General features: G+C 39.0%; 1 protein-coding gene across 1 annotated transcript in view; it reads left to right on the top strand.

Annotated features, from left to right (window-relative positions):
* The window catches only part of PSMB2 (proteasome (prosome, macropain) subunit, beta type, 2), a 45,809-nt gene extending 22,087 nt beyond the window's left edge, over positions 1 to 23,722 (top strand). Inside the window, exons 4-6 of the mRNA XM_006886438.1 lie at positions 19,494 to 19,656; positions 21,920 to 21,969; positions 23,486 to 23,722. Coding sequence (XP_006886500.1) covers positions 19,494 to 19,656; positions 21,920 to 21,969; positions 23,486 to 23,593 — 321 coding nt within the window. The 3' untranslated portion in view covers positions 23,594 to 23,722. The remainder of the gene's footprint in view (positions 1 to 19,493; positions 19,657 to 21,919; positions 21,970 to 23,485) is intronic.
* Positions 23,723 to 26,320: the final 2,598 nt, after the last annotated feature.

The raw sequence follows: 26,320 nt of genomic DNA, 5'->3' as shown, positions 1-26,320 counted from the left end.
ACATCATGCTTGGAAGAGTGGAGGGACAGTGAGATCAAGACCTTGATGGAAATGACATGGTAACTGGGACAATGGAATTAGGTGTGTTAGAGTCAGTCAGACAGCTCAGGATAGGGCAGGAGTTAAGAGCTACTGTACTTAGGTTATGATAAGTCTTGAGGAGTTGATGGCACATAATAACAACAGAAGAACTTTGTAACACTTGACAGGGCAGAGGTCAAAGCTGAGAGACTAAGGGCTGGGGAGAGAGGTCTCCTTTTCATCATGGCTGAGAAGAGGCTTTCCTGATTAAAAATTGTATCCTGAATTGTCCCTAATCCTAAATTATATTTGTTACTAATATTTAAAAACAACAACAAACCCATAGCTCTGTAGCTCTTTTGTGTGGGAGTTTTGTGTGGCTATAGCAACAAATTATTAAAAGCATTAGAGAATGAATGCCTTGGGCAAGTTGTTGGAATTGTTAGGGGAAGTTAGTATTTGAGGGGTGAAGTCTCATTCTGACTTAATAGAAATTTGGGCTGCTGCTCTTGCTTTTTAATAGGCATTCTACCCCTCCTTGTGAAATTAGTGGAGGTTAGATGATGTTGCCTTCAGGCCCAACCTTATTTTTACATCAGGGACTTTATTTTACTGGCATCCACAATCTATATGGAAACAGCAGTCTAGAAATGAGATGTCACAATGCATTGGGCAAATCTGCCAGTGCTCAGAAACAAAGATGTGACTTTGAGGACTCTGGTGTTTCTGATCCAAGAATATATTTTCAGTCACCTTCTATGCATTCTAGGCCATGGCTAAGGAAGACCAAAGCAGAATTGACTAATTTGCATTATGGTATTGATGAATACCATGAACTATCAGAAGAATGAAGACATTGTCTTGAAAGAATTACAGTCTGATGCTCCTTTGAAGGACAGGCAACAAGACTTTGCCTCACGTGCTTTGAAATGTTATCAGGAGGGACAAGTCCTAGAGAAGGATATCTTGCTTGGTAAAGTAGAGGGTCACCAAAAAAGGAGAGACACCCCTAATGGAATGAATAGACACAGTGGCTATCACAGTGAGCAAAAACATAGCCACAGTTAAGAGGATGACACAAAAGTGGGTAGTGTTTCATCTGTTGCCCACTTGATGACACCTAATAACACCCCCACCAGTAGTTGCTCTCTGTTGTTGTTGATGATGGTGAAAGTGTTGTTGTTACAGGAACCGACTCATAGCTGAGACAGACTTCCCTCCAGTAAGTTTTCAATGGCTGTAAATCACATGGGAGAAAAATGCCCATCTTTCCTCCGCAAAGCAGCTGAGAGATTAAAACTCAATGTCTTTGAGTCAGTAACACAACTCCTTACTGCCAGGCTACCAAGGTTCCCTAGAAGTTACTATGGACATCTGAAAATACTGTAGTCCTCAATCAATTTTTCCAGCAGACTTTCTTACTTATTAAATTAGGGAGATCAACTTGGCTGATGTTCAGAATTCATAGATATGGATATACTTAACACGTACAAATTAATATATGCTTTGTGGTGTGCAAAATATAACTTGTGCAGTTGAATTTTTTGAGAACTCAAAGATAAGTTCTTGTGAGATGCCATTGATTTGGTTTTATGGAATCTTAAATTATTGCTGCAAACTGCCAGCTCATGAAAAAAAGAACTCAAGTGGCCTTTTTGCAGACATGGTGGTGTTGGTTTTACCATTGCACAATCAGCACTTTTATTTTGATGTTATTTGGGGAAAAGCAGTATTTTTGATTAGCAAGTAAAATTAATGTAGAAACAAATACTGTGTTAACTAGTTGGTATAATAAGGCATCTGTGCCATGTTGTGTTTCAACTCATTAAATTTTGAAACTTCTAATTGCAGTAAGATTATAAGTTAAATGGGAGAACCAATCTAAACTCAGGGTTACTGGTGGCTTTAGAGAAGTAATATTTACAGAAATGTTGGAATAACTGAAAAACTTTAAAATCCAGTTTGCATAAAGAATGGGTAAGTGCTTATTTATCTTAAATTTCCTAAAATTCTGATTCCATTGATATAGCAGTATTGGCATCTACTTCCTCAGCAACATGCCTCTGGAAAATCCATGAACTTTGATAACTGTTGATAGTTGTAGAGGGGCTTCAGGCCTTTTGTTTATAGAGTCACTATGAGTCGTGCTCGTGCTCGAATCAAAGGCAATCAGCAACAACAATTTAGCAGCTCTTCATCCAGGAGCATTGACTTAGATAAGTACTTTTGTTCTGCACAACTCTTGTCAGGCAAGTAATAGTGGGGGCCCCCCCCAAACTCCCCCTCCAATTGTTAGATGGGGTACTTGAGGTTCCAGGGTTTAAGGGAACTATTTCAGGTTACACATCTATAAACTGTAATTTGATAAAACCAAGTTTTATCTTTTGTCTTCATTGTTTTTTTAAAAATTATTATTCATTTTAATGAAAGTTTACAGAGACTTTGGATTTTCATTCATTCATTGTTGCACTTTTCTCCCTGCTCACCCTCCACCTATCTTCATTGTTTTGGTGTTTATTTTGTTTTTTCACAAAATCATATATCTGTCTTATATACCTTATAGAGTTTTAAATTATAGTTTGTTCACATAATAATAAAAAAGATCTTTTTCCTTTCCAAGCTTAAAAAGTAAACCCTATTTGCTAAAAATATAGTAACATTTCTAAGTTAAAATTCATTAATGCAACCATTTTACTAGTATTTTAAACAAAAACATTTGAACATAAGCTATTCATAGAGGAAAATAAATACAATTACAACATTGTGACTTGACATCCACCAGAATTAAGCAGGAATAAGAAACATGCTTCCAGAAAATGACCAAAGGAGGGTAGAAGGAAAACATGGTTAGCTGGGATCTCATTGTCAGAGTTGTTAGGTTAGTTGTTAGGGGCAGTCAAATTGAGTACAGCTCATAGTGACTCTATGAACAAAAGGTAAGAACCTTGCTCTGTCCTATGCCATCCTCACACTTCCTGACACCCAAGAGCCCATTGCAGGACTAACTGTTGTCTCAGTCCACCTGGTTAAGGGCCTTCCTTTCCTTCGCTGACTCTCCACCTTTCCCAGCATTATGTTTTTGTCCAAGGAATAGCACCTTCAAGCAGTATGCCCAAAGTATGTGATGCGAAGCCTCATTATTGTCCTCAAAGAGCACTCTGGCTGCACCCTTTCCGAGACATATCCATTTGTTTTCCTGGCCATTCATAGCATATTCAGTGCTCTTCTCCAACACCACAGCTCAAAGGTGTCAATTCTTTTTCTTGTCATCCTTACTCATAGTCCAGCTCTCATATGTATAGCAAGTAGTCAGAAAGACCAATGGCCTGAATCAGATACAACTTAGTCCTCAAACTGACATTACTTCTCGATAATTTGGAGAGGTCCATAACTGCAGATTGTGGATCTCAGTAAGATAAAGTTATTGATAGATTCAGTCTTTTCTCTTTCTGTCACAATGCTGCCCATAGGTTCAGTGGTAAGAGTCTTTGTTTTCTTCACATTAAGATGCAATCCATGTGGAAGGCGTTATTCTTTGATCTTTTGCAACAGGTGTTTCAAGTCTTTCCTCCCTTTCAGCAAGCAGTGTTGTATCATCTGCATACAGGTTATTGATGAGTCTCCCTCTGATCTGATGCCACATTCCTCTTCTTGAATAATTTGCTCAGCATATAGACTGAATAGATAAGAAGAGAGACTACAACCCTGACACACTCCCTTCTTAACCATGTATTCCTTTGCTCTGTTCACACAGCAACCTCCTGATCTAGATGCAGGTTTCGCATGAGCACTGTTAAGTACCTGGGATTCCCATTGTCAGTGTTATCTTTAATTTGTTTTTTTTCCCCACACAGCCAAATGCCTTTGTATAGTCAATAAAGCATCAGTAGATAGTCTTTTGGTATTCTTTACCTTCAGGCAGGATCCATCTGACATCAGCAGTGATGGTATACCTGGTGCCATGGCTTCTTTTAAATCCTGCTTGAGCTTCTGGTAGTTCCCTATCTATGTATGTTCTAGCCATTTTTGAATGATCTTCAGCAGTATTTTGCTTACATGTGATATTAATGATATTATTTGATAGTTTCCACTTTCTGTTGGATCACCTTTCTTGGGAATGGGAATAATGGACCTTTCCCATTCTGTTGGCCAGACAGCTATACTCCAAATTTACTAGCATAGGCTAATGAGCACATCCAGAACTGCATCTGTTAATTTAAACAAGTCAGTTGGTTTCTCATCTATTCCTGGGGCCTTATTTTTTGCCAGTGCCTCCAGTGCAGCTTCCACTTCTCCGTCACCATTGGCCCCTGCTCATATGGTATACTTCCTGAAATTTTTCACTGTCTGTCAGTTCTTTTTGGTACAGTGATTCTGGGTATTCCTTCCATCATCTTTTGATGCTTTCTGAGTCATTCAATGTAGTGTACATAGCATCTTTCAATATTGCAACTCCCAGTTTGAATTTGTTTTTCTGTTCTCCCAGCTTGAGAAATGCAGAGCTAATTCTTCCCCTTTATCTCTATTTCCAGCTTTCTGCACTTTCCATTTTAATACTTTGCTTTGTCTTCGTGAGCTGCCCTTTGAAATCTTTTGTTGAGCTTTTTTACTGAATAGTGATTCTTACCAGACACGGACATGATTGACAGATTTGCTCTTTCTTGATTCTGTGGGTGATGGTACATGACTCTTCTTAGTTGGGGACACAATTTGTCTGGTTAATTCCAATAACAAACAAGATCCTGGTGTGCTAACTAGTGACACGAACCCTTTGTGGTCAGCGTCCCCCAGCTTCTTAGAGGGACAAGTGGCTTTCAGCCACCCAAGATTGAGCAGTGACAGGTCTGTGATGCCCTTAGATGTCCGAGATTGCACACACACTACACTGACTGGCTGAATGTGTGCTTACTCTACCGGTAGGTGAGAGTAATGCATTGAACCCCATTCATGATGGTGATCAGGGATTGTAGTTATTCTCCATTAGCAAAGAATTCCCAGTAAGTGCAGCTCATAACCTTGTGTTTCTTTTCAGAATAGTGGGGGTTTTTTTAAAATTTTGTTCTGGGCTTCAGAATATGATGATACACATAGTTTGAGGTCTACTTACCCCTTTTAAATTTTAAATTTTAGCATGAAAATTTAGAAATTATAAATTCTCCTTTCTTCCCTCCTCTCCCCAGTGCTACAAAAGAGAAATATAGGGGTTTTTTTCCCTTTGGGTTTTTTGTTTGTTTGTTTGTTTGTTTTGTTGCTGTTTTAACTTATTACATGCTGTCGAATCAGATCCAACTGGCACAGGGGAAGATTGCCCCACCTTCTCCAGCAGAGTATCTGGTAAAAGAGAAATATGTTTGAAACAGGAGATAAAGAAATTCAGGAAATCATTTTACTTCTCAGCTATGATGTTAAATACATTTTAGTATTCTGATCAGTTTAAATTCATCCTTATTTTTTCCCAGTCACAAGGTGAAATAGTTTACTTTTAAACTTCTGAATCTTAAGCTTGTGGTGGTTTTCATTGTTTTTAGTTAGCAACAGTAGATAATGGGACTGGTCCCAACTTGGCAGAGAAAAAGTTTAGATTCTTGTCAGCTCTTCTCCAGAACTGCCCTCTGACATGTAGAATTTCACAGTATTGGAGATGAGCCTCTTAGGTTCACCTGCCTTCTTTCACTTTATTCTCTTTTACTTCATCCTCCTGCTTTCCCTCCAGACCTGCCTCTCACCCGCTTCCACTCTTATGTGCACTCAGTATTTACATTTATCTAGTCTTTCTTTTACATCTCTGCCTTTTCCTACTTTGCTGGTCATTTCTCCCTGATTGTACTTTCTACCTCATCACAAAACTATATCTTAATAATCTAACTAGAAGCTAAGATTTATTTACTCACAGTTCCAAATACTTGTGGCATGTTGCTAGGAGGGGCTATTCCTTAGAGAAAGGACATTGAGCTTGGAAAGATGGAAGAAAGATCCTCAACCAGATTGATTGACATAGTGACTGTAGCAATGGGCTCTCTGGTGTCAAGAAGTATAGTGATGGGCACAGGATATGATAGGGTTCAGATCTGTTGTTCATAGGGTTGCTGTGAGTCCTACTCAATATGATAACACCTAACAACAGAAAGTTAAGATTTATGTTTCAGAAAACTTTTTTCTAATCTACTTCCCCATTCATACCTTACTCAACTTCTTTGTGCTTTGTGTTTCTGTCATAGTGTCCTATTATAATTGTTCCCTTGACTGCCTTTCACAGGTGTGCATGGGATTGAGTATATTTGTTTTGTTTTTTTTTTAGAGTTCAGTAGCTTATTAAGGAAGTAACAAGATACAGCTCAGGATCAGTATGTATGTGTATGTAGTATTTAAGTATAAAGCAGTCATGCATAAGCCTGGCAGAAATACCTCTTGAACACTGAGCTCATTGAGTATATTTGTATAAATAAAATCTGAATAACTGACTATACCGTTTATTTTGAGCATTTCCTTCTCATGACTTCAAGTGTGGCACTGTTTTATTTCTAAATACCTTTGGACAGGTATACTGAAACTTACTGAATATAAATTGAGCTCTTTACATTTGTCCTAGCACCTTTCTCCTTATTGTGAATCCTTTTCATCCCTCATTCATCAGTTATTCTAATTATTAAGTCCTAACACTTCCTCCTTCTCAATACATCTCAAATTCTGTATCATCCCTCCCTGTCTTCCATCTGTAGTCTCTTCTTACTATTCTCCCTGCTTTCTGTCATAATCCTAGTTCATCTTCTATAAAATTGTCAGCGACCATCCTAAAATGCCAGTCTGTTTGTGTTATATTACCAACTAAAACTTTTTTATATAATGTTTGATTACTGGGTAGGAGAAGAATGGGGCAGTAGATTATTAGTCCAGATAGCGTTCCTTTGCACTAGTAAATCCGTGTCCTGAGACATGACAGAAGGCTTGAGTTGGCAGGGGAGTGGAAGTAGTACATCTTTACTGGCTTTTCATACCAAAATTTCCTACATGTCTTGTATAGTTTTAGGCCTTGTCGCCGTCGTCATCGTTAAGTGCCGTCGAGTCGCAGGCAACTCATAACGACCTTATAAAGGAGAGTCCTCAACACTTGTGTTAGGCCTTATAGATGAGTCATAACTGTGCTGTGTTAAACCTGCTCTTTTAAAGCATAAAATATTTTCATTGGTCACATAAGATTTGATGAATGAAATAAAGACTAATAAATAATTGGTATGCAAGATAGTACATCATTCTGAAGTAGATGAGTATGATGTTGACACTTGCATATTACTTTCACACTAATTTCCATTTTGTGGAGGCGGTATGGTTTCTTGGAAAAACACATAATACTTGGACTTGGGAAACCTGAATTCTGGTCCTGAATTTGACACTGATTAGTTATGTGGTTGGTTTAGGGCAAATCACTGTTACCTCTTCAAACTAAAATCATCACATTTGTAAAAAGGACATTGGCTTTTAAGTTCTTTCTAATTCTATAAGCACTCTTAGTACCAGAGATACACTCACAGGCAATTTTGAATGGAAGAAATAAATAGCAGGCATTGTTCAGTTCAAAGCCCGGTCTGTTTAGTATATTTAGAAGCTTATTTTTGACATTCTGTTGTCCCATTGGTGGTTCTGTCTTTCCTTCCAAATATCTGACCTCCCAAGAATGCTAGTGTTCTTAGTAAGGTTATACAGAGTTTAGTATAGCATTACAGGGTGCAGAACATAGCAAAAGAAACTAGAAACCTCATCCTTTCCAGGGCACCTCACTCATAGCGACATCATCCTTTTCAATTAGAGGTGGCAAAGGCTGGCCTCGCTCCAAAGGAAGACTGTCAATTCCTCTGTCTCTGTGTCCACGCTCTGCAGGATGCTTCCTCACGCCCACCTCTCTCCCCCTTGCTGTGAGTTTGGCTTCCGCCAGATGTCACACCGCTGCTTGTCACCGCCCATACTCTCTTCACTGATTTTGTTGTTTTAGTGTATTTATCACAACTGTGTTCTTTAGCTGTAAAATTTATGTAATTTCTCGCTGTTCTTAATCAGTACAGTATTTCTTTTTTATAAGCGAGAGAATATATAAGGAGTTGAATGTGCGCAGAGTTGGAGAGGATGGAATATTTTGTCTAACTTACAGAAAGTTTGCATATGTGCACGTACATTCTTTACCCCCAAGTACACTATGATCCGAAGTAGAACTGAACTGAATTTCACGGGGCTTACAAAGAAGCTCAGGGCTTTATGAGAAGTTTGTTTTAATCTAAGGGAGAAGTACATAACAATTGCTCTTACTCGCTAATCTGTTCCCCCCCCCCCCCGGTTTAAATTTTTCTATTTTCAAAACCAGAAAAGAGGGGTGGGTGATTTTATTGGTTCTCTATGGTATATCTTCTTGAACTTCTGTTTACCCAAATCTTCTAATCAGTCAAAACCTAAAAATGGTAGTAGTAATGATGGTGATAATAGTGATCTGCATTGTTATTATGTAATAGGTGCTGTACTGAACACTTTATGTGTATTGATATGTTACAGTCTGATATTGATTGACACTGTTACTATGCTGCTTGTAGTATAAATGAGGAAATTACAAAATGAGGTAAAGTTTTCTATTTGGATGGAGAAAACAACTCTTTATACCTGTTAAGTAAGGGAAACATTTCTCAGTGTGCTTCCTGCCTTTCTGCCCTCTCCCTTATAATTTTGTGTTGTATGACGTCAAGTTGTAACCGACATATAGCTGACCCTTCAGCAGGGTCAGAGGTAGAGTAGCTGGTGGATTAGAAACGCCTGTCTTTGGGTTAGTACTCCAATCCCTTACCACTTGGTCACCAGAGGTCCCTTTCTTTATAAGAATCATTGTTTTGGTGGTATCTTATTCTGGAATAAATTCAGAATGACTCATGTATACTTTGTATATAAGTAAAACTTTTAAATTTATAATTAACTATGGTGACATTTGCACTGCCAATCTTTGATATTGATCCTGATGGCCAGTGGACAGAACTGCAGCTAAATGTTTGGATTCATTTCCTAGATGGTTGTTACTGTTGTTATGTGCCATCAGGTTGCCCAAGACCCGTGATGACCCTGTGTACAATAACTCTGAACCCTGCCCTATCCAGAGCCTGTCTCACTGACTCCAACACATCCACTCTTATTGGGTTACTCTGTGTTTCCCTCTCATACGAGGTCCTTTCCTGCACTGTCCCTCTGCCCTTGAAAGCATGATGATACTTCTTCAAGGACTAGTCCTCCTTGGCTACATGCCTAAAATATGTGAGGCAGAGCTTCAGAGTCCTTGCCTCTAAGGAGAAACTTGGTTTTACCCTCTCCAAGACAAATTCTATTTGTTCTCTTGGTGGTCCATGATATATTCCGTACTCTTCTCCAGCATCACAACTGAAAGACATCAGTTCTTCTGACATCCTTAGTCATTGTCCAGCTCTCTGATGCAAAGTAAATAATTGTGAAGATCATGGCCTGGATCTGGCACACCTTAGTCTCTAGACTGACAGCATTGCTCTTTAGCACGTTAGAGAGGTATCTGACAGCAGACTTCCCCAATGCAGTTTGTCTTCTAATTTTCCAGCTGTTTGTGCCGAAAGTGCTGATTGTAGTTTGGATAGAGACAGAGAGATGTTGAACGGTGTAGGTGGGAGTGGAAGGGAATACTGGTGGAGCAGGGAAAGGGATGGGTCTGGGTCAAGGCACATGTGCCAAGGTGAGAGGTGTGGGGGATGACACTCAATCTGTTGTTTACTTCTGTAATGAGGAACTGTCTTTCATCTGCTCCTGTCTGTAAAATGCTTGTCTGACCGATAATGTTCTAAAGCTGAGCATCCAAATTAAGACAGACTAGGAAGTCTTGGGAACAAATATGGATCTATTCCAGTTGGCCAGCCAATTTTCCTCCAAATTCTTTTATTGATGATGATGATGTGTGTGTGTGTGTGTGTGTGTGTGTGTGTGTGTGTGTACCATCAAATCGGATCTGACTGGTACAGGAGGAGATTGTCCCTCCTTTTCCCGGCAGAGCATCTGGTGGATTTGAACTGTGTGTCTCTGGGATTGCAGTGCAGCTTCTTGCCACTAGGCCACCAGAGCTCCCAAAATTTTTATTTTATTACATTTTTGTGCGTGTACCGTCAAATCAGATCTGACTGGTACAGGAGGAGATTGCCCCTCCTTCTCCGGCAGAGCATCTGGTGGATTCAAACAGCATACCTCTGAGCTTGCAGTGCAGCTTCTTGCCACTAGGCCACCTGAGCTCTCCTACCAAATTCTTGGCATAGACTGGTGAGCACATCCAGAGCTGCATCTGTTAGTTAAAATATTTCAGCTGGTATCCCATTGACTCCCGAGGCCTAATTTTATTGCCATGTTTTCAATGCAGTGTGACTTTTCTTTATTACCATTGGCTCTTGATCATATGGTACTTCCTCAGATGTTTTCTGAATTAGAAGCAAGAAGCTTTGTCTTATACTTTGGACATGCTGTTAGGAGAGGCTATTCCTTGGAAAGGGATATTTTCCTGAATTGGTGTTGGCCAATTCTTTGCTTTCAGCCAGGATCTATCTGACATCAGGAATAATATTCCATGGCCTTTTCTAAATCCAGCTTGAACTTCTGGCAGTTCTCTATGTACTGTTCTATCCACTAGAGCTCCTTAAAAATAGAGGAGTTCTGACAATTTGTGTTTCACTTTCCCCAGCAAATTTTCACGTGATGTTAATCATGGGAAGGAAGAGACCTGAAGAAAAGATAACTGTATACTAAGGCTTAACATTCAGTATAGGCAGATCTATATGGAAGGAAGTAGTGATGAAGGTGCTTCATAAATGTTAATTTCCAAATCTGCATGTAAATCTTTGTTGTTGTTGTTAGATGCTGTCAAGATGAATATGACTCATAGCAACAGACCTGAATCCTGTCCTGTCCTGTGCCCTGCTCCTCATCTCTGATACAGTTTAGCCAATTGTAGTAGTCACTGTGTCAGTCTACCTTGTGGTTCTTCTCTTTTGCTGACCCTTCACCTTTCTCACCATGATACCTCTTTCCAAGGAATACCCTCTCTTAACGCTGTTCTGCATCTGAGAGATGGACAGTGAATAAGGATCACAGAAGAATTGATGCCTTTGAGCTGTGATGTTGGAGAAGAGCAGTGAATATCCATTGAACATCCAAAAAACAAATACGTCTTGGAGAGTGTGGAGCTAGAGTGCCTTTTGGAGGGAAAGATGGTGACACTTCACCTCATATACTTCAGGCATGTTGCTAGGAGGGGCCATTCCTTAGAGAGGGACATGATGCTTGGAAAGGTAGAAGGTCAGTGAAGGAGAAGACAACCCTTGACAAGGTGGATTGACATGGTGATTGCCTCAGTGGCTCTAATGTGTATGGTGCAGAATAGGACAGGGTTCAGATCTGTTGTCACTATGGGTCATACCCTGCTCGACAGCACCTAACCACAGTGTGTCCAAAGTGAGAGATGAAGCTTTGCAGTCCTTGCTCCCAAAGAACTCTCTGGCTGCAACTTTTACAAGACATATCTGTTTGTTCTCTTTGTCCATGGAACATTGAGTACTCTTCTCCAACACCACAGTGCAGAGGTGTCAGTTCTTCTATCATCGTTATTAATTGTCCAGCTCTCAGAAGCATAGCAAGTAATTGAAAAGGCCATGGCCTGAATCAAGCACACTTTAGTCTTCAAACTAACATAATTGCTTTTCAGTATTTTGGAGAGGTCCTTGAAAGCAGACTTGCTCAAAGCAATGTATCTTTGCTTCTCGTCTCCAAACTACAGATACTAAAGGATGTTGATTGTATCCAGTAAGAGAAGATCTTTGAGTTTCATCCTTTCTCCATTTATTTTGACCATTTCCTTCTTTCTTTTTAGACTTCCAAGAAATCTTGAAATACAGTGCATACAAGGAATACTTGTCAGTACCACCAACATTCAAATAAATGCAACAACCAAAGCCAAAAAGGAGGAAATAGATGATTGCTACCAAGTTTTGCAGCCAGAAATCAATCAAACATGCAACCAGGTTGCACTGATATTAGTGGGTGACTGGAATGCAAAAGTAGGGAATGGAGAAAAAGGATCAGTAGTCACAATGAGCCATAGTCAACAACTTAAAGCAACACTGTGCACAGTATCTCTGAACATACCTCTATCCTGAGGCAATCTCACCTACCTTCATTACCCCAGTTCTGTGTCAATCCTTCTCATCCAGTCTTTCTCTCCTGTGCTTTTCCTCCATCCTTTCTACAAAAGGTCTCCCCCCCGACTAGTTTATTTGCAGAATTCTAATACAAATTCAAACAAATTCTTTCAGTTTCCCTCACCCCCCCACCCATCAAATTGTACAACCCAATGATTAATCCCCTTTTCCCCCTGTACATCCACATCCCTCTGCCTCCAGCCTCTCCCACCCCTCCTGGATCCTTACTCATTCTTCAATAACAGTCTGCTACAATATTTTTCCTTTGTGGGACTGAGTTAGTTCACTTAGCATAATGTTCTCCAGTCCCTCCCAAGTTAGGTAGTAATTTACAAAGTTAGTGCTCCTGCGTGCTGTGTAGTATTCCATTGTGTAAATGTACCATAGTTTCTGAATCCTTTTTTTGTGGTTGGACATTTGGGTTGTTTCCATGTTTGTGTGATGGAGAATAATGCTGCCATGAACGCTGGCATACAAATCTGTTTGTGCCTCAATTCTAATATTCTCAGTAGTGGAATATTCTAAGTAGTGTAATAGCTGGGTCATATGGAATTTCTATGTTCAACTTTTTGAGGAGGCGCCAAATTGCCTTCCAGAATGGTTGCACCATTTTACAATCTCACCAACAATGTATAAGAGTTCTTTCTTGCCTCATCCTCTCCAACATCTATTACTTGCTGCCCTGTTAAACTTTGCCACTCTTACTGGAGTTAGATGATACCTCATTGTGGTTTTGATTTGCATCTCTCTTATTGCCAGTAATTTGGAGTATTTTTTTCAAGTGTCTGTTTGCTATTCTAATATCTTCCTCTGTGAAAATTCTTTCCATGTCTTTTGCCCATTTTATAATTGGGTTATCAGTCTTTTTCTGCAGAGGCCCAGGAATATTCTGTAAACCTTTGTTGTAAGATTCTTGTCTGAGGTGGTATTACTAAATGTTTGTTCCCAGTCTGTAGGGTTTTTTAAAAATATGAGGTTGGAGGCATAACACTCTCTGACTCAAAACCTACTACACAGCAGTGGTGACCAAAACAGCATGGTATTGGTACAATGACAGGCACATAGACCAATGGAATAGAATTGAGAATCCAGAAATAAACCCAATTGTCTATGGCCAACTGGTATTCGACAAGGAAATCAAAACTATCAAATGGGGAAATGATAACCTCTTCAACAAATGGTGCTGGCAAAGCTGGACTTCCGCCTGCAGAAAGCTGAAACAGTATTCACATCTCACACCATACACAAAAATCAACTCAAGGTAGATCAGAGACCTGGGAGTAAAACCCTAATTACCATAAAGTTCATCAGAAATAAGCTGGGATCAAGCTTAGATGGCCTAGTCTATGGTATAAAGAGACTGCCAAATATAGCCAGAAATGCACAATCTAAAGAGGATAAAATTGATGTATGGGGCCTTCTAAAGATTAAATCTCTGTGCACATCAAAACTTTTTCCAACAGGGTGAAAAGAAAACCTACAGACTGGGAACAAACATTTGGTAATACCATCTCAGACAAGAGTCTTATAACAAAAGTTTACAGAATATTCCTCCATCCTTTCAAACATGATGTCATTCTCCAAGGACTGGTCTTCTTGGAAACATGCCCAAAGTATGTGAAATGGAGCCTCTAAATCTTTGCCTCCAAGGAACAGCTTGGTTTCACCCTAAGACAGATCTGTTTATTCTCTTGACAGTCCATTGTATGTTCAGTACTCTTTTCCAGCACCACAATCCAAAGGCATGACAACTTCTGTCATCTTTGGTCATTATCCAGCTCTCTGATGCATAGCAAGTAATTTCAAAGACCATGGCCTGGATCAAGAGCACCTTAGTCTCGAGACTGATATCGTTGCTCTCCAGCACTCTGGAGGGGTCTCTGCCAGGAGCTTTTCCTAAATTGGGGGGGTAACTTTTTATAATTTATTTTTCTTTTTGTTTTATAGCCTATATATATAATTTAGGTCCCTTTGTCACGCTTAGGATGGTTGCTCTGAGTTGACCAGGATTCAGATATGGTCTAATTATCTCAAACAATTTTTTCTGATGGTAAACATCATCATCTTTGGGGGCCCCCCTTAGAAGAGTTCTGGGAAAGAGGAGAAGACTGCCATTTACTATATTTCTATTATGAGTCAGACAGTATGCTAGGTCCTTTTAAATAAACCTTCCATTGTAGCCTGGAAGAAACCTGTGAGAAACTTCTATCACCAGTCTCTGGCACAGAGTAGTTTGGCTTCTCACTGTGAATGTCAAAGATGATTATATTCTTAGTAATACTATTTACCCATAGATAAAGCCTTTGCTATGTTTTAGGTACTGTGCTTATCATTTTACATGTTATCTCTTTGAATCTACACCTGTTTTGAAGTAGATATTATGTTTTGCATAAGAAAACTAAAGTCACAACAAATAAATAACTAGCTTTTTTGTAAAGTCACATTTGTTATTTGAGACAGAATTCAAACCCAGGCCTAACTCTTGACAATGTGTCCCAGCTGCCTTTTCTTAACATACTTATGCTATTCATCTCCGTGCTTTTGGTTCACATCACTGATCTGTGGCCTTAATTTCTCTTGCTCATCAATCTGTGTCTAAAGGGAATAAGAAGGAGGACTCAGAAGTCTAACAAAAAGCAACATGTATAGGTGTTCATAGGGATACTTGGGAAAAAGATGTTACACACTGCTTCAGCAAGTTTTACAGCCTTAGAAGCCTGGTGGAACAATTCAGTTCTGTACAAAAGGATTGCTATGGGTCAGAATTGACTCAGAGGCACTAAGGCTTGAGGTTTTTATAGGGTGCTGGCAGCCATCTTCAACCTTAACCAGTTCTGAGAGGTAGAATCTAACATTTTCTGATACTAGTAATTTGCTTTATCTCTATGTTTTGGATTTTGCTTTATACATAGCAGTTATTTTTCCAAACACTATAAACAGTCACACCTTGTCCACACAGTTAAATTCTGTAACTGTTTAAGAAAAGTACATACCTGGATGAGTTGGAATTTATCTTATTCCAAGAAACTAATAACTAATATGTGGGAGAATGGAAAAGTCAAGAAACCCTTAACAGTAGCTTTATCATTTTGAGTATCATGATTCTTCGAGGAACAGGAAAATAACAGTACACAAGACTGTATTTGAAATTTTAAAAAACTAGTGTGAACCAGAGATCTTTGATGGAGCATTGTCAGAATTTCAGAAACTGCAAGTTGTTACACAGATGTATTGATTTAATTAGTCTAGATAACACCATTTATTTATGCTTAAGCATCTCACACATGCAAAAGTTGGTAATTCGAAGTCACACAATAATTTGTGAGTTATCTTCTATACCTCGTTTTGTTGCTTCTGAATACCAACTTGGGTTAGTATGTGTGTCAGATGCTTAAGCGTAAATAAATGGTATTATATAGACCAGTTAAGCAAAGAGCTTAATTCTAGAATTTTGTCAGCATAGTATTTCATGCAAAATCTTCTGACAATGCCTTTTATCGTAATTCTTTAAAACATGGTTTAATCACATGTGGTAAGTTGGAATCAACTTTACTGGACAACAACTACTTACAGATCCCATAATATACACAAGATCTTCATTGGAAGCAACATATATCTAGTGGATTTTTGCTGATAAAGAAATCTTTGGAAATCCTTAATAGATATTGTTGGAGCTTGTCAAAGCTTTTGTGGTTCACCAAAAGGGACTATTTAGAATCTCTTTGCTACTCTCTTTCTGTCTTTCTCTGCTACCTGTCTTTCTTTGTTATTCTAATTTTAACTGTAAGAACACAGAGTAATCCAGATCTGGCTCCTTTTATTAGGATTGAGTAAAAGTTATTTCTGCATGCTTTTACAATATTATTTCATATATGTTTTTAAAAAAGTGCTTTGTGTGTGTGTCATTTTTGGGGTTATTTAAAATACTAAACAGTTGAAAGATTATGCAGATGTTACACTTGGAATTTAGGTAGCATCTTTTCTCCCAGAACTTGGGATGCTTCATCTCTATTACATTTTTTTTTCTCACCACATTCCCTAGATGATAGAAAAGGAAGAGCAAAGGTTAATTAGTCTAACAGATAGGTAAAGAGATCTTTCTAGGGGTTAAATGTCTTGCCAAAAGTCAAACTTAATAAATAAGTAGTTACAGATAAGGAAAGAATTTCAGAAGCCTGGGAGAGTGCAGCACCCTACCCATTGAGAAATGTAATGATGATGTTGTTGTTGTTAAGTGCCATTGAGTTGTAGGTGACTCATAGCAACCCTATGAATGAAAGTCCCCACACTTGCGTGATTTTCATCCTTGGTCCAGATTCATAGGGTTTCCAGAGGCAAGCTATTTACGCAAGTGGATGTCACTTACCTTGACTAGTACTAGTCAGTTCTTACTCTTTTGAGACTATGCAGCCTTTTAGTTAAGACTGTCCTGTAATCCTTAGAGGCTGTTAAGAGTTCTTCCTGTTTGGTGCAACTGGCTTAGAGCCCAAGTATAATATTTTCATGTGTTCTTAATTACTTCAAACTGTCGGTTGCCTATGTTACTCAGCGTTCATGGATATGTAAAATGTCACTTTTATGACCATTAGTCATTACTACATCATGTTCCATTAATAGGATGTCTCATTTAATATGTATTTGATCACATACATATGTAATGATAAAAATGGGCATCACAAAAACCAACTCAAAGTGGATCAAGGATGTAGGACTAAAACCAAGGACTATAAACTTCATTAGAGAAAAGCTTGGAAGAACTCTAGAAGCCCTAATCCACAGCAAAAACAGTCTTCCATGCATTCTGAAAAACCTACAACCAGGAGAGGATAAAATAGATGAGTGGGACCTTCTATGAATCAAATCCCTATGCACATCCAAGAACTTCTCCAATAGGGTTAAAATAGAAGCCACAGACTGGGGGAAAATATTTGGAAATTACATGTCTGATAAGGACTTATATCTAGAATTTATTAAATACTCAAGCACCACAACAAGATAAAGGTAGACATTCTTTTTCCCTTGTCTTATTACTGATTGTTATTTCTAGGTTATTTTACTTATATATCTTTTTCTATGTTGGAGAATCATGTTAGAAAAATTAGCACTTTTTTAATTAAATTTTAATTCATTTTAATGAACATTTACAGAGATTTTGGGTTTCCATTCATTCATTGTTGCATTATTTTCTCTATCCTCCCCCTGCCCCCCAGTTCGTTCCCCCTTGAAAGTCTGTTTTAATTGTCCAGTTGCCACAGTGCTTGTCAAAGCTAGTTCTGATTAATCTCCTCTGTCAGTGTGTCCTTTGCCATTCCCTATCACTCCTCCCTGAGAGAGACTTCACCCTGATTCATAAGAAAAGGGGACGGCGTATTCTCTTAGCTACTTCCTGCTGAAAAGGGACGCTGTAGGTTTCAGGGTGAAGATCTTCTCTCACTACTGTGAAGGGCCCCTTTGGCAATAGGAAACACATAGACTATTGTGGAGATTGCTTTTGGAATTTAGATGCACTGTTATCAATTGTGCTTAGCCGTACATGTTCATATCCTTGAAGATGTATCATGGAAGTGTTGGAGCCTAGAAGACACAAATTTAACTAACAAAAGTACATGAGTCAAAAATTAAAAACAATAATCCAAGTAGAGGTTCTAACAGTGGCACAAATCAAGTTACAGAGGAAAGGTAGTTCTTAAAATAAAAGGCTTATTGACTAGCACTTTGTCTATTATAGTATAAAGGTTAGGAACCACAAGATGTAGAGGCTCAACTATGTCATTTATTGTTCTTAAGTCCTGGACCAAATTCCATCTACCACTGGGTGGTTTTACAGCTCTGAAGTCAGCATGCAAGGCAGAGGTGAAGTAAGGAACTGCTTATGAGGTTTTCCGTCAATTCCAACAACTAAGAAATAGTGAGAAGAGTTGGGACCTCAGAAGGCTTTTAGGACCAAATAGTAGGCTCTTGTGTCCAGGAGAAAGCGAATATACTTACCAATAAGGTTAATGCTCACCCACAGCTCTTCTTGAGGATCTAAATCATTGAAGCGTCCTCCTTTGTTTCCATCTGGGAGCTGGGGCCTGTCAGTCCTGTCAGCCACGAGGACCTGATGTGGGCCACCCTTGGGCAAGTGTCCTTCAGATCCACACTTAAAGCAAGTGAGTGGGACCTTCCTCTCCACTCCCTTGCCTATCTGTGGCTTTCGTCTGTGACACTGTCTACTGAAGTGGCCCAGCTTTCCACAGTGGAAGCAATTCTGACCTCCTTTATTACCTTTGGGTGGCACTGTTTATGAGTAAGACTTCCTTTTCCTGGCACAGGCCCTAAACTGGCAGCAAGAGCTGCCCCAATAATTTTGGCCATTCTCTGGTCTTTTCTCTTCCCTCTAGATCCCAGTTGTTAAAAGAGGGAAAAATTTAAACATATAGATAATAAATAATTTTGAACAATATAATCTTTTACGCTTAAGGTTAGAAATATTAACAATATGATCATTTCCAGTCCAGAGATACATGTTCCAATGCAGTTCCTATTTTCCATAAATGGTTTTGTTAAGAAGAATATTGTAAATGTGGATACAGTTCCACTATTCCTCCATTTAAATTTATTATTAATTTCAGTAAAGATTTACAGAGGCTTTGGATTTCCATTCATTCATTGTTGCAGAAATTAGCATTTCAACAACTTCAGTTAGTGCTATCTTCATTAGAAATCTAGAGATTTGACTTTCATATTTAACATTTTACTAGCTTTCCCTATCCTAAGAGTTGTTTCTTCTATAGTAAGGCATACAGTTTACTATTTGAGATTTTGGTCCAGATGTCCAAACTCAGCTTGTTCATTTTGGATGGTGTGGTTCTAGCTGCTGCTTTCTTCGTTTGTAGCTTGGTAACTCCCAGAATTGTATTTGTTGGTTGCAACAATTAGGAGAGACACAGAACACCCAGTGCTTTTGTAATAGGCCATGTTGCACAGATTTTTTTAAGAAGAAAAAAGTTTTTTTTACATTCATAGAAGTACTCCAAATGATCTTTTGTTTAAAGAAAACAACCTGACCTCTTTTACCCTCTTAACACACTCAAGGATCCTCTAGAGTTCTCTAAACAGTTTCTTTCATGGTAATTTATTCCATTGCTGCTAATATTTTCTTACTCATCAATACCTGGAATACTCCTGTTTGCTGTGGGAAAAGATGGTGGTATGACTGTTTTGACCATCAGTTTGCGCTTTTTTTTTTTTTTTTTGCAGACTCCATACCATGTCAACCTCCTCCTGGCTGGCTATGATGAGCACGAGGGCCCAGCGCTCTACTATATGGATTACTTGGCAGCCTTGGCAAAGGCCCCCTTTGCAGCCCATGGTTATGGTGCTTTCCTGACTCTCAGTATCCTAGACCGATACTATACGCCAAGTAAGTACCAGCATTAGCTAGGGAGTAATAGTAGAGCCCTGCCTTTGGCTTCTTCCTGGTTTGAGACATTACCCTTAGAGTTGAGTGACCAAGACTTGAATAAAAGTACACTTTAGGAAACACACAAACAGCTTCGTTCTGGAAGCTGTGCTCTCAAAAAGCTGGTAAGAAGCATCTTTTTGCCAGATACAGTGAAATTTTGTATGTGTCAGGAACTAGACTTTGTTTGAGTATGGATTACATCTCAAGATAAAGAAAATACAAATCCCCACCACTGGACCAATAGGCAACATTATGGTAGATAGAGAAAAGGATTTGTCAATGATTGCATTTTACTTGGACCAACACTCAATACCCAGGGTTACAGCAGTCAAGAAATCAAAAGGTGTGTTGTCTTGGGAAAATCTGTTGTTAAAGACTTCTCCCAAATGCTAAAGAGCCTAATGTGTACCTGATCCAAGTCATGGTCTTCTTAATTGCTTGACTGCATCTGAAATGGGACAATAAATATGATTGACAGAAAAAAAAATTGATGCCTTTGAGTTCTGGTGTTAGAGTACTGAATAATCCTGTGGATTACTGAAGAACAAATAGATCTGTCTTTAAGAGGTGCAGCTGGGGTGCTCCTTAGAGGCAAGGATGGTGATACTTAATCTCACATACTTTGAAAATGTTGTCAAGAGAGGTGAGTCTTTGGCAAAGGACATCATTCTGGGAAAGGGACGACCAGAGAAGGAGAGGAAGACCCTCAACAAGATGAATTGACATAGTGATTATCACAATGGCCTTAAGCATGTCAGAGATTGTGAGTATGGCACAGGATCTTTGAGTTGTAGACAGCGTGATACACCTAACAGCAACAGGTCCTGTTTTGTTTTAAAATGTGAAGAAAGAGATGCAAAATCACTGAACTTTATTATTCTATAATACTTGTTATAAGAGGTCCATTTTTTTCACTCTTTATGCTCTGCCTGTGTTTTTATTGGTGTCTTAGCTATAAAACCTGAATGAGTAAGCCAAGTAGTTTATGTGTTTTGCTTTGAACTAGTGAAGTTAGTTGTACAGGTCTCCAACTTGACAACTGAGGATTTCTTTCTTTTTTTTTCTTTTTTACAACTGAGGATTTCTTTACTTAAACATCCACGTTTTTTTAAAGCCACTAACCTGGGCCCGCCTTTTGTTCTTATTACCTATTATTAGCTGCTCTCTCCTCCAAGAAAAAGTTGATTATCAGTTTGACAGAGTTCAGATCTAGGGATGTTTTTGTGCTGAATCTAACAAGGTGGATTGACAACAGTGATTATAACAATAGATTCAAGCACATTAGAGACTGTGAGGATAGAACAGTATTTCAGTTTGTTGTCCATAGGGTCACTGAGTTGTAGTTGATTTGACAGCACATAATAACCCCCAGTCCCAACTTTCATTTTAGCCACTATGGACAATAGGACTTGGAATGGCTCCTTTTTTTTACAAGCTGTAGATGTAGCACTGATAGCCACTTCTCTCCTCACATTCCATTCTTCCTTGGCAATATTGTAAAAATCTGGTGTTTGTTCCTTTCTAGTGCTGTCCTCTATTAACCCTTAGTTATCAGAGCTCCCGACCACATCCTGAAAACAATTAGCCTGACCTCCTGGTGACTTACTTGAGTTGGCGTCTTTCAGTAACAGCTGATTTTCCCACCAACATAACCACCAGCCCCTCCTCCCTTCTGAAGCTTATCTTTGCAATATGTCATCCCAGTTAGCCATGCCTGTGGATGTTTCCTTTGGCTCCTGTTTTGATAGTCTCAGCCTCATCCCATGAATTCTCTTCCCATTGTTCAACTGAGACCCAGCTGGGGAAGTGAAGCCTAAAACTCTGGCCTTGTCCTCCCTTTCCCTGATTTGCAGCTGGCTAGGGCAGATGGAACTGATTTAAGCCCTGGACTAAAGGTGGGGGAAGGAGGGTGTGTTACTAAAACACCAACAGGCAGTAGGCTGGATTTCTCTGGAGGCGGGACCCGGCCATGGCAGCAGAATTCCGTCATGCTCACCCCTCTCTGGAGCAAATCAATTTGCAATGGCTTATGGCTGCAGAAGCATTAGGTCTGGGGCTCCCTTAACTGTATATGTGGTAAGTTTGTTCAGGCTGGAAGGATAAGTCATTTTTGCCTCTTCCATTTGTGTGACCTGAATGGTTTGAAACTTAATAAAAAGTTGTGATGGGGTGTTGGACTTAATGACAGCCCTTTACGTGTTTGACCTCTGTTTTCTTTCAGCTATTTCACGTGATAAGGCAGTGGAGCTGCTTAGGAAATGTCTAGAGGAAGTGAGTATTTGGCATGGGATCCTGAGATAATTGTATTGTCTCCCTGTTTGCCAGTGTTGTTCCTCTTTCTTGCTTGCATTTGTTCAGATCTTACCCAGAGATGTAATAAATTCCCAGCTGTGAAGTTGCTGTCAGGAGTGTGGTTTAGTGCATAGCAGGCTTGTCTTTGCTCTCGTGGGTCATCTCCTCAATGTCAGTTTTGTAATTTAAGTGCTTTCCTTTCTGGTTTATCCAGAGCAGTGGTTCTCAAATTTTAGTGTTTGTAAAAATCATCAGAGAAATTTGTCCTTAAAAAACAAATTCCTAAGGGAGCTCTGGTGGCCTAGGGGCAAGAAGCTGCACTGCAATCCCAGAGATTTGCAGTTCAAATCCACCAGATGCTCTGCTGTAGAAGGAGGGGCAATCTTCTCCTGTACCAGTCAGATCCGATTTGACGGTACACACACAAAATAATAAAATTTAAAAAAACAAACAAACCAGCAACCAAATTCCTAAACACCACACTGTAGAGTTTCTGATTTATTTGTTCTGAATTAATGCCTGAGAATCTTTGTTTTAACTAGCCATCCCAGATTATTTTTGTTGTAGGAGTAGCCATACTGTAAGAACTGCTATCCTACTCCATTATACTTACCATATTCCTGTGCCACTTGGGATTTCCATCCTGTCTGCCACCTTAATTGTGTGTGAGTCCTTGTAATCTAGAGAGTAAGCCTCTCCTTCCCTGAGAATTCAAGAGGCTAGAGAAAGCATCTTGTATCTTTGAGCTGAGACTTTATGAAAATGCAGAAGTGTTGGGTTAAAGACAAGTCAGTCTGGATTGGAGGAGAAGCAGAGGTTATCCCAAGAGTAAATCTGCTAATTTCCTCTCCTTACCACTCCAGCTACATACTCAAATACACAGACCTGCTCTTTACAGATGGGTAGGTGGGTGAAGCAGGCTGTTGGGACATAGAAGCACACTGCTTATTGCTAGGATAAGCACCTTCCCTACGTTAAAAACCTTTTTTTTAATTAAGAGAGAAGCCTATATTTGCTAGAGTGATTGGTAATAGAGTATGGAGAAGAAGCAAGAAGCATTGAATTGTATGTGTCATCAGATGATAGAATCCCAGCTGCATTTCTAGTTTATATTCACTACCTTCCAAGCATCCTCATGCTTGTGTTTTAGGCTTTGTTCAGTACCCCAGTACTGACTGTCCCCAGGAGAAAATCGTGAGTCTGCTTAGTTCCCCAGTGCCTAGAACAGTCTATAGTTAACCAAAACACCAATTCGTTGCTATCAAGCTGATTCTAATTCCTTATGACCCTGTAGAACATAGTAGAATTTTCCCAGAAAGTTTCTAAGACAATCATTACGGAAGCACAAAGACACATCTGTCTCCTGTAGAGACTGGTTTATGGGTTCCAACTGGTATCGTAACAGTCAGCACCCAAATGCATGATCAGGGCTGCTTGGTAATAGCTACTGCTTAATAAATATTTGTTGACTGATTTCCTTCCTATCTCTCTACAGCTCCAGAAACGTTTTATCCTGAATCTTCCAGCCTTCAGTGTTCGAATTATTGACAAAAATGGCATCCATGATCTGGAGAATATTACTTTCTCTAAACAGGAATCCTAACATTGTGCCCGCCCTTCCACCTTCCATGGAACTTTTGTAATGGGCTCCTTTATTTTTTTCTACTCATTTGACATGCACTCTTGATATTATATATGATTAATTCAGAATAAAGCTGAATATGGATAAATTGAGTATTCTGGTTTGAATTTCAGTTTACCCATCTCCTCAGGTTAGAGACAGAAAGAATTAACTACATTGAATTTTTTACCAGGATTGCCTTCCTCCTGCTTCATCTCCTCATTCTTTTTAGCAGCTGGCAGCACACATTCTTACTCCACTGTCAGTCTTCTTCTCATCTAACTTTTTCACATACTTTAATGTCTCATTGCTCTAAAGCAATGGTTATTTTTGCCCCTAAGCTTAATTTTTTCAAAATATTATTTATACAGTAGATAATACATGCATTTATATCCATCCCTAAAACCTGGTCACTTATTTCCTTTCCCAGAGAAAACTATAGCTACAATTTTTTTTCTCTCTTACCCGTTGAGAAACACTTTGTTAATGTATAAAGTATATACATTTATGTATCTGTGTATATATACATAAACATACATACTTACATACATAAAACAAAGTATTTTAAAATATTTACGTATGTTCTGTGTTGCTTATTTCATTTAACACTTTTATTGGGATTGTCTTCTACCAATACATGTTGTTATGTGCCCTCAAATCCATTCTAATTCATAGCAACCCTATGTATTATATAATACAATGAAATACTGCCCACTGTACCATCCTCACATTGATTTGTGTAAGCCAATTGTAGCCACTGTGTCAATCCCTCTCATTGAGGGCCCTCCTCTTTTTCTCCGGCCTTGTATTTTACCAAGTTATGGTGTCCTCTGGGGACTGGTCCCCATGATGTCCAGAGTAATAGAGGAATAACTTAGAGGTCAGGCTTGTAAGGAGCAGTCCTAGCTGTGCTTGTAAGACAAATAAATTGTCCTTATGCTTGCTGACAATTGTATATTTCACTAAATTGATATATACAGTGGAGCCAGTTATCTGTTGGGTTTCCTAGTTTAACTTTTTGAGAATAACATAAACATGTTTTAGTTGGTACCCTTAGTAGAGTAGTTGTGATTTTTTTCCCCTTCTAGGTTATTTACAAAACTCGAATGTAAATTTGAGCAAATTCTTTCCATTTTCCTCACCCCCCTCCCCCATCAAATTGTACAACGCAATGCTTAATCCCCTTTTCCCCCTGTACATCCACATCCCTCTGCCTCCAGCCTCTCCCACCCCTCCTGGATCTTTATACTCATTCTACAATAATAGTCTGCTACAATATTTATTTTTGTGATACTGAGTTCACTCAGCTTAATGTTCTCCAGTCCCTCCCAAGTTAGGTAATAATTTACAAAATTATTGCTCCTGCATGCTGTGTAGTATTCCATTGTGTGAATGTACCATAATTTCTCAATCCACTTATTTGTGGTTGGACATTTGGGCTGTTTCCATGTTCTTGTGATGATGAGTAATGCTGCTATGAACAAAGTACAAAGTACAGTAGTTCTTAACCAGAAGTATGTACAAGAATCACCTAGGAATTGTCTTTTTTTAATATACATGATTAGACTGCACTGTAAACAGGTTTGAGTCTTAAGTATAGGAATTTTTTCTTTACAGCTACCTTTGCTTCAATTATGGTAGAGTCCCCCCCTTCCCCACAATAGTGTTAAATCTTAAATAGAGACATGAGGCTCTCACATACCCAAACCATAAACCTAGGGATTTTCTTGTTCTTGTTGTTAGGTTCATCAAGTCAAGTACGACCATAGTAACCCTATGAACAACAGATCTGAACCCTGTCCTGACATCTTTTAGTGTTTATGTAATTTTAAGCCTGGAATAATTTTGGATTTACACAAACATTGCAAAGGTAATACTATTCTACCCATCACTCAGTTTAACCTAAATTTTACTTTATCACTTCCTTAAAAAGCGTGACTCATTTGTTAAAACTGAGAAACCCTTGTTGGAATTAGCTAAATTCAGACTAGCTTTTACTAGATTTTCTACAAATGCCCTCTGTCTTTTCTAGTGGATACTTCACGTACTAACTGCATTTACTAACTGAGCAGCAGCATTTTGGACACCTTAAATCTTTTTCATAGGCACCAAGTTCTAGCATTTGCCCTTAAAAATTTTAAGTTCCCATTTCCATTCTCCTGGTTCTTCTCTATCATTTCTTTCTTGGATTGTCCTCTTAACTTCTCACAGCTTTCAATCTCTCTCTTTCCAGTCCTTTGCATTCTGAAAAACATGTTTGATCATCCATTTTTCCCTCAACTCAAAACTTTGACAATTTTCCATTGCTTATATTGTTGGTAGGTCCCATCAAGTCGAGTATGACCCATAGTGGCTCTATGAACAACAGATCTGAACCTTGCCCTATCTTGTGCCATCCTCACAATCTCTGACATAGTTGAGCTCATTGCTATAGTCATCATGTTAATCCATCTGGCTGAGGATCTGCCTCTCTCTTCACTTTCCAAGCTTAATGTTCCTCTGCTAGGAGCAGCTTCTAGCAATGTGTCCAAAGTATATGAGATGAAGCTTGATCATCTTTGCCTTCAAGGAGCACTCCGGGTGTACCTTCTCCAAGATATACCAGTTTGTTCTTTTTTTTTTTTCTATAATTATATTTTATTAATTTTCATAAACATTTACAGAGATTTTGGGTTTCCATTCATTCACCGCTGCACCATTCTCTCTACC

This window comes from Elephantulus edwardii, unplaced genomic scaffold (assembly GCF_000299155.1).
Source record: "Elephantulus edwardii isolate Elephantulus edwardi_28Jun2011 unplaced genomic scaffold, EleEdw1.0 scaffold00049, whole genome shotgun sequence".
Lineage (NCBI taxonomy): Eukaryota > Metazoa > Chordata > Mammalia > Macroscelidea > Macroscelididae > Elephantulus > Elephantulus edwardii.
Note: the sequence above shows the minus strand (reverse complement) of the source record. Positions and strands in the feature narration are given on the sequence as shown.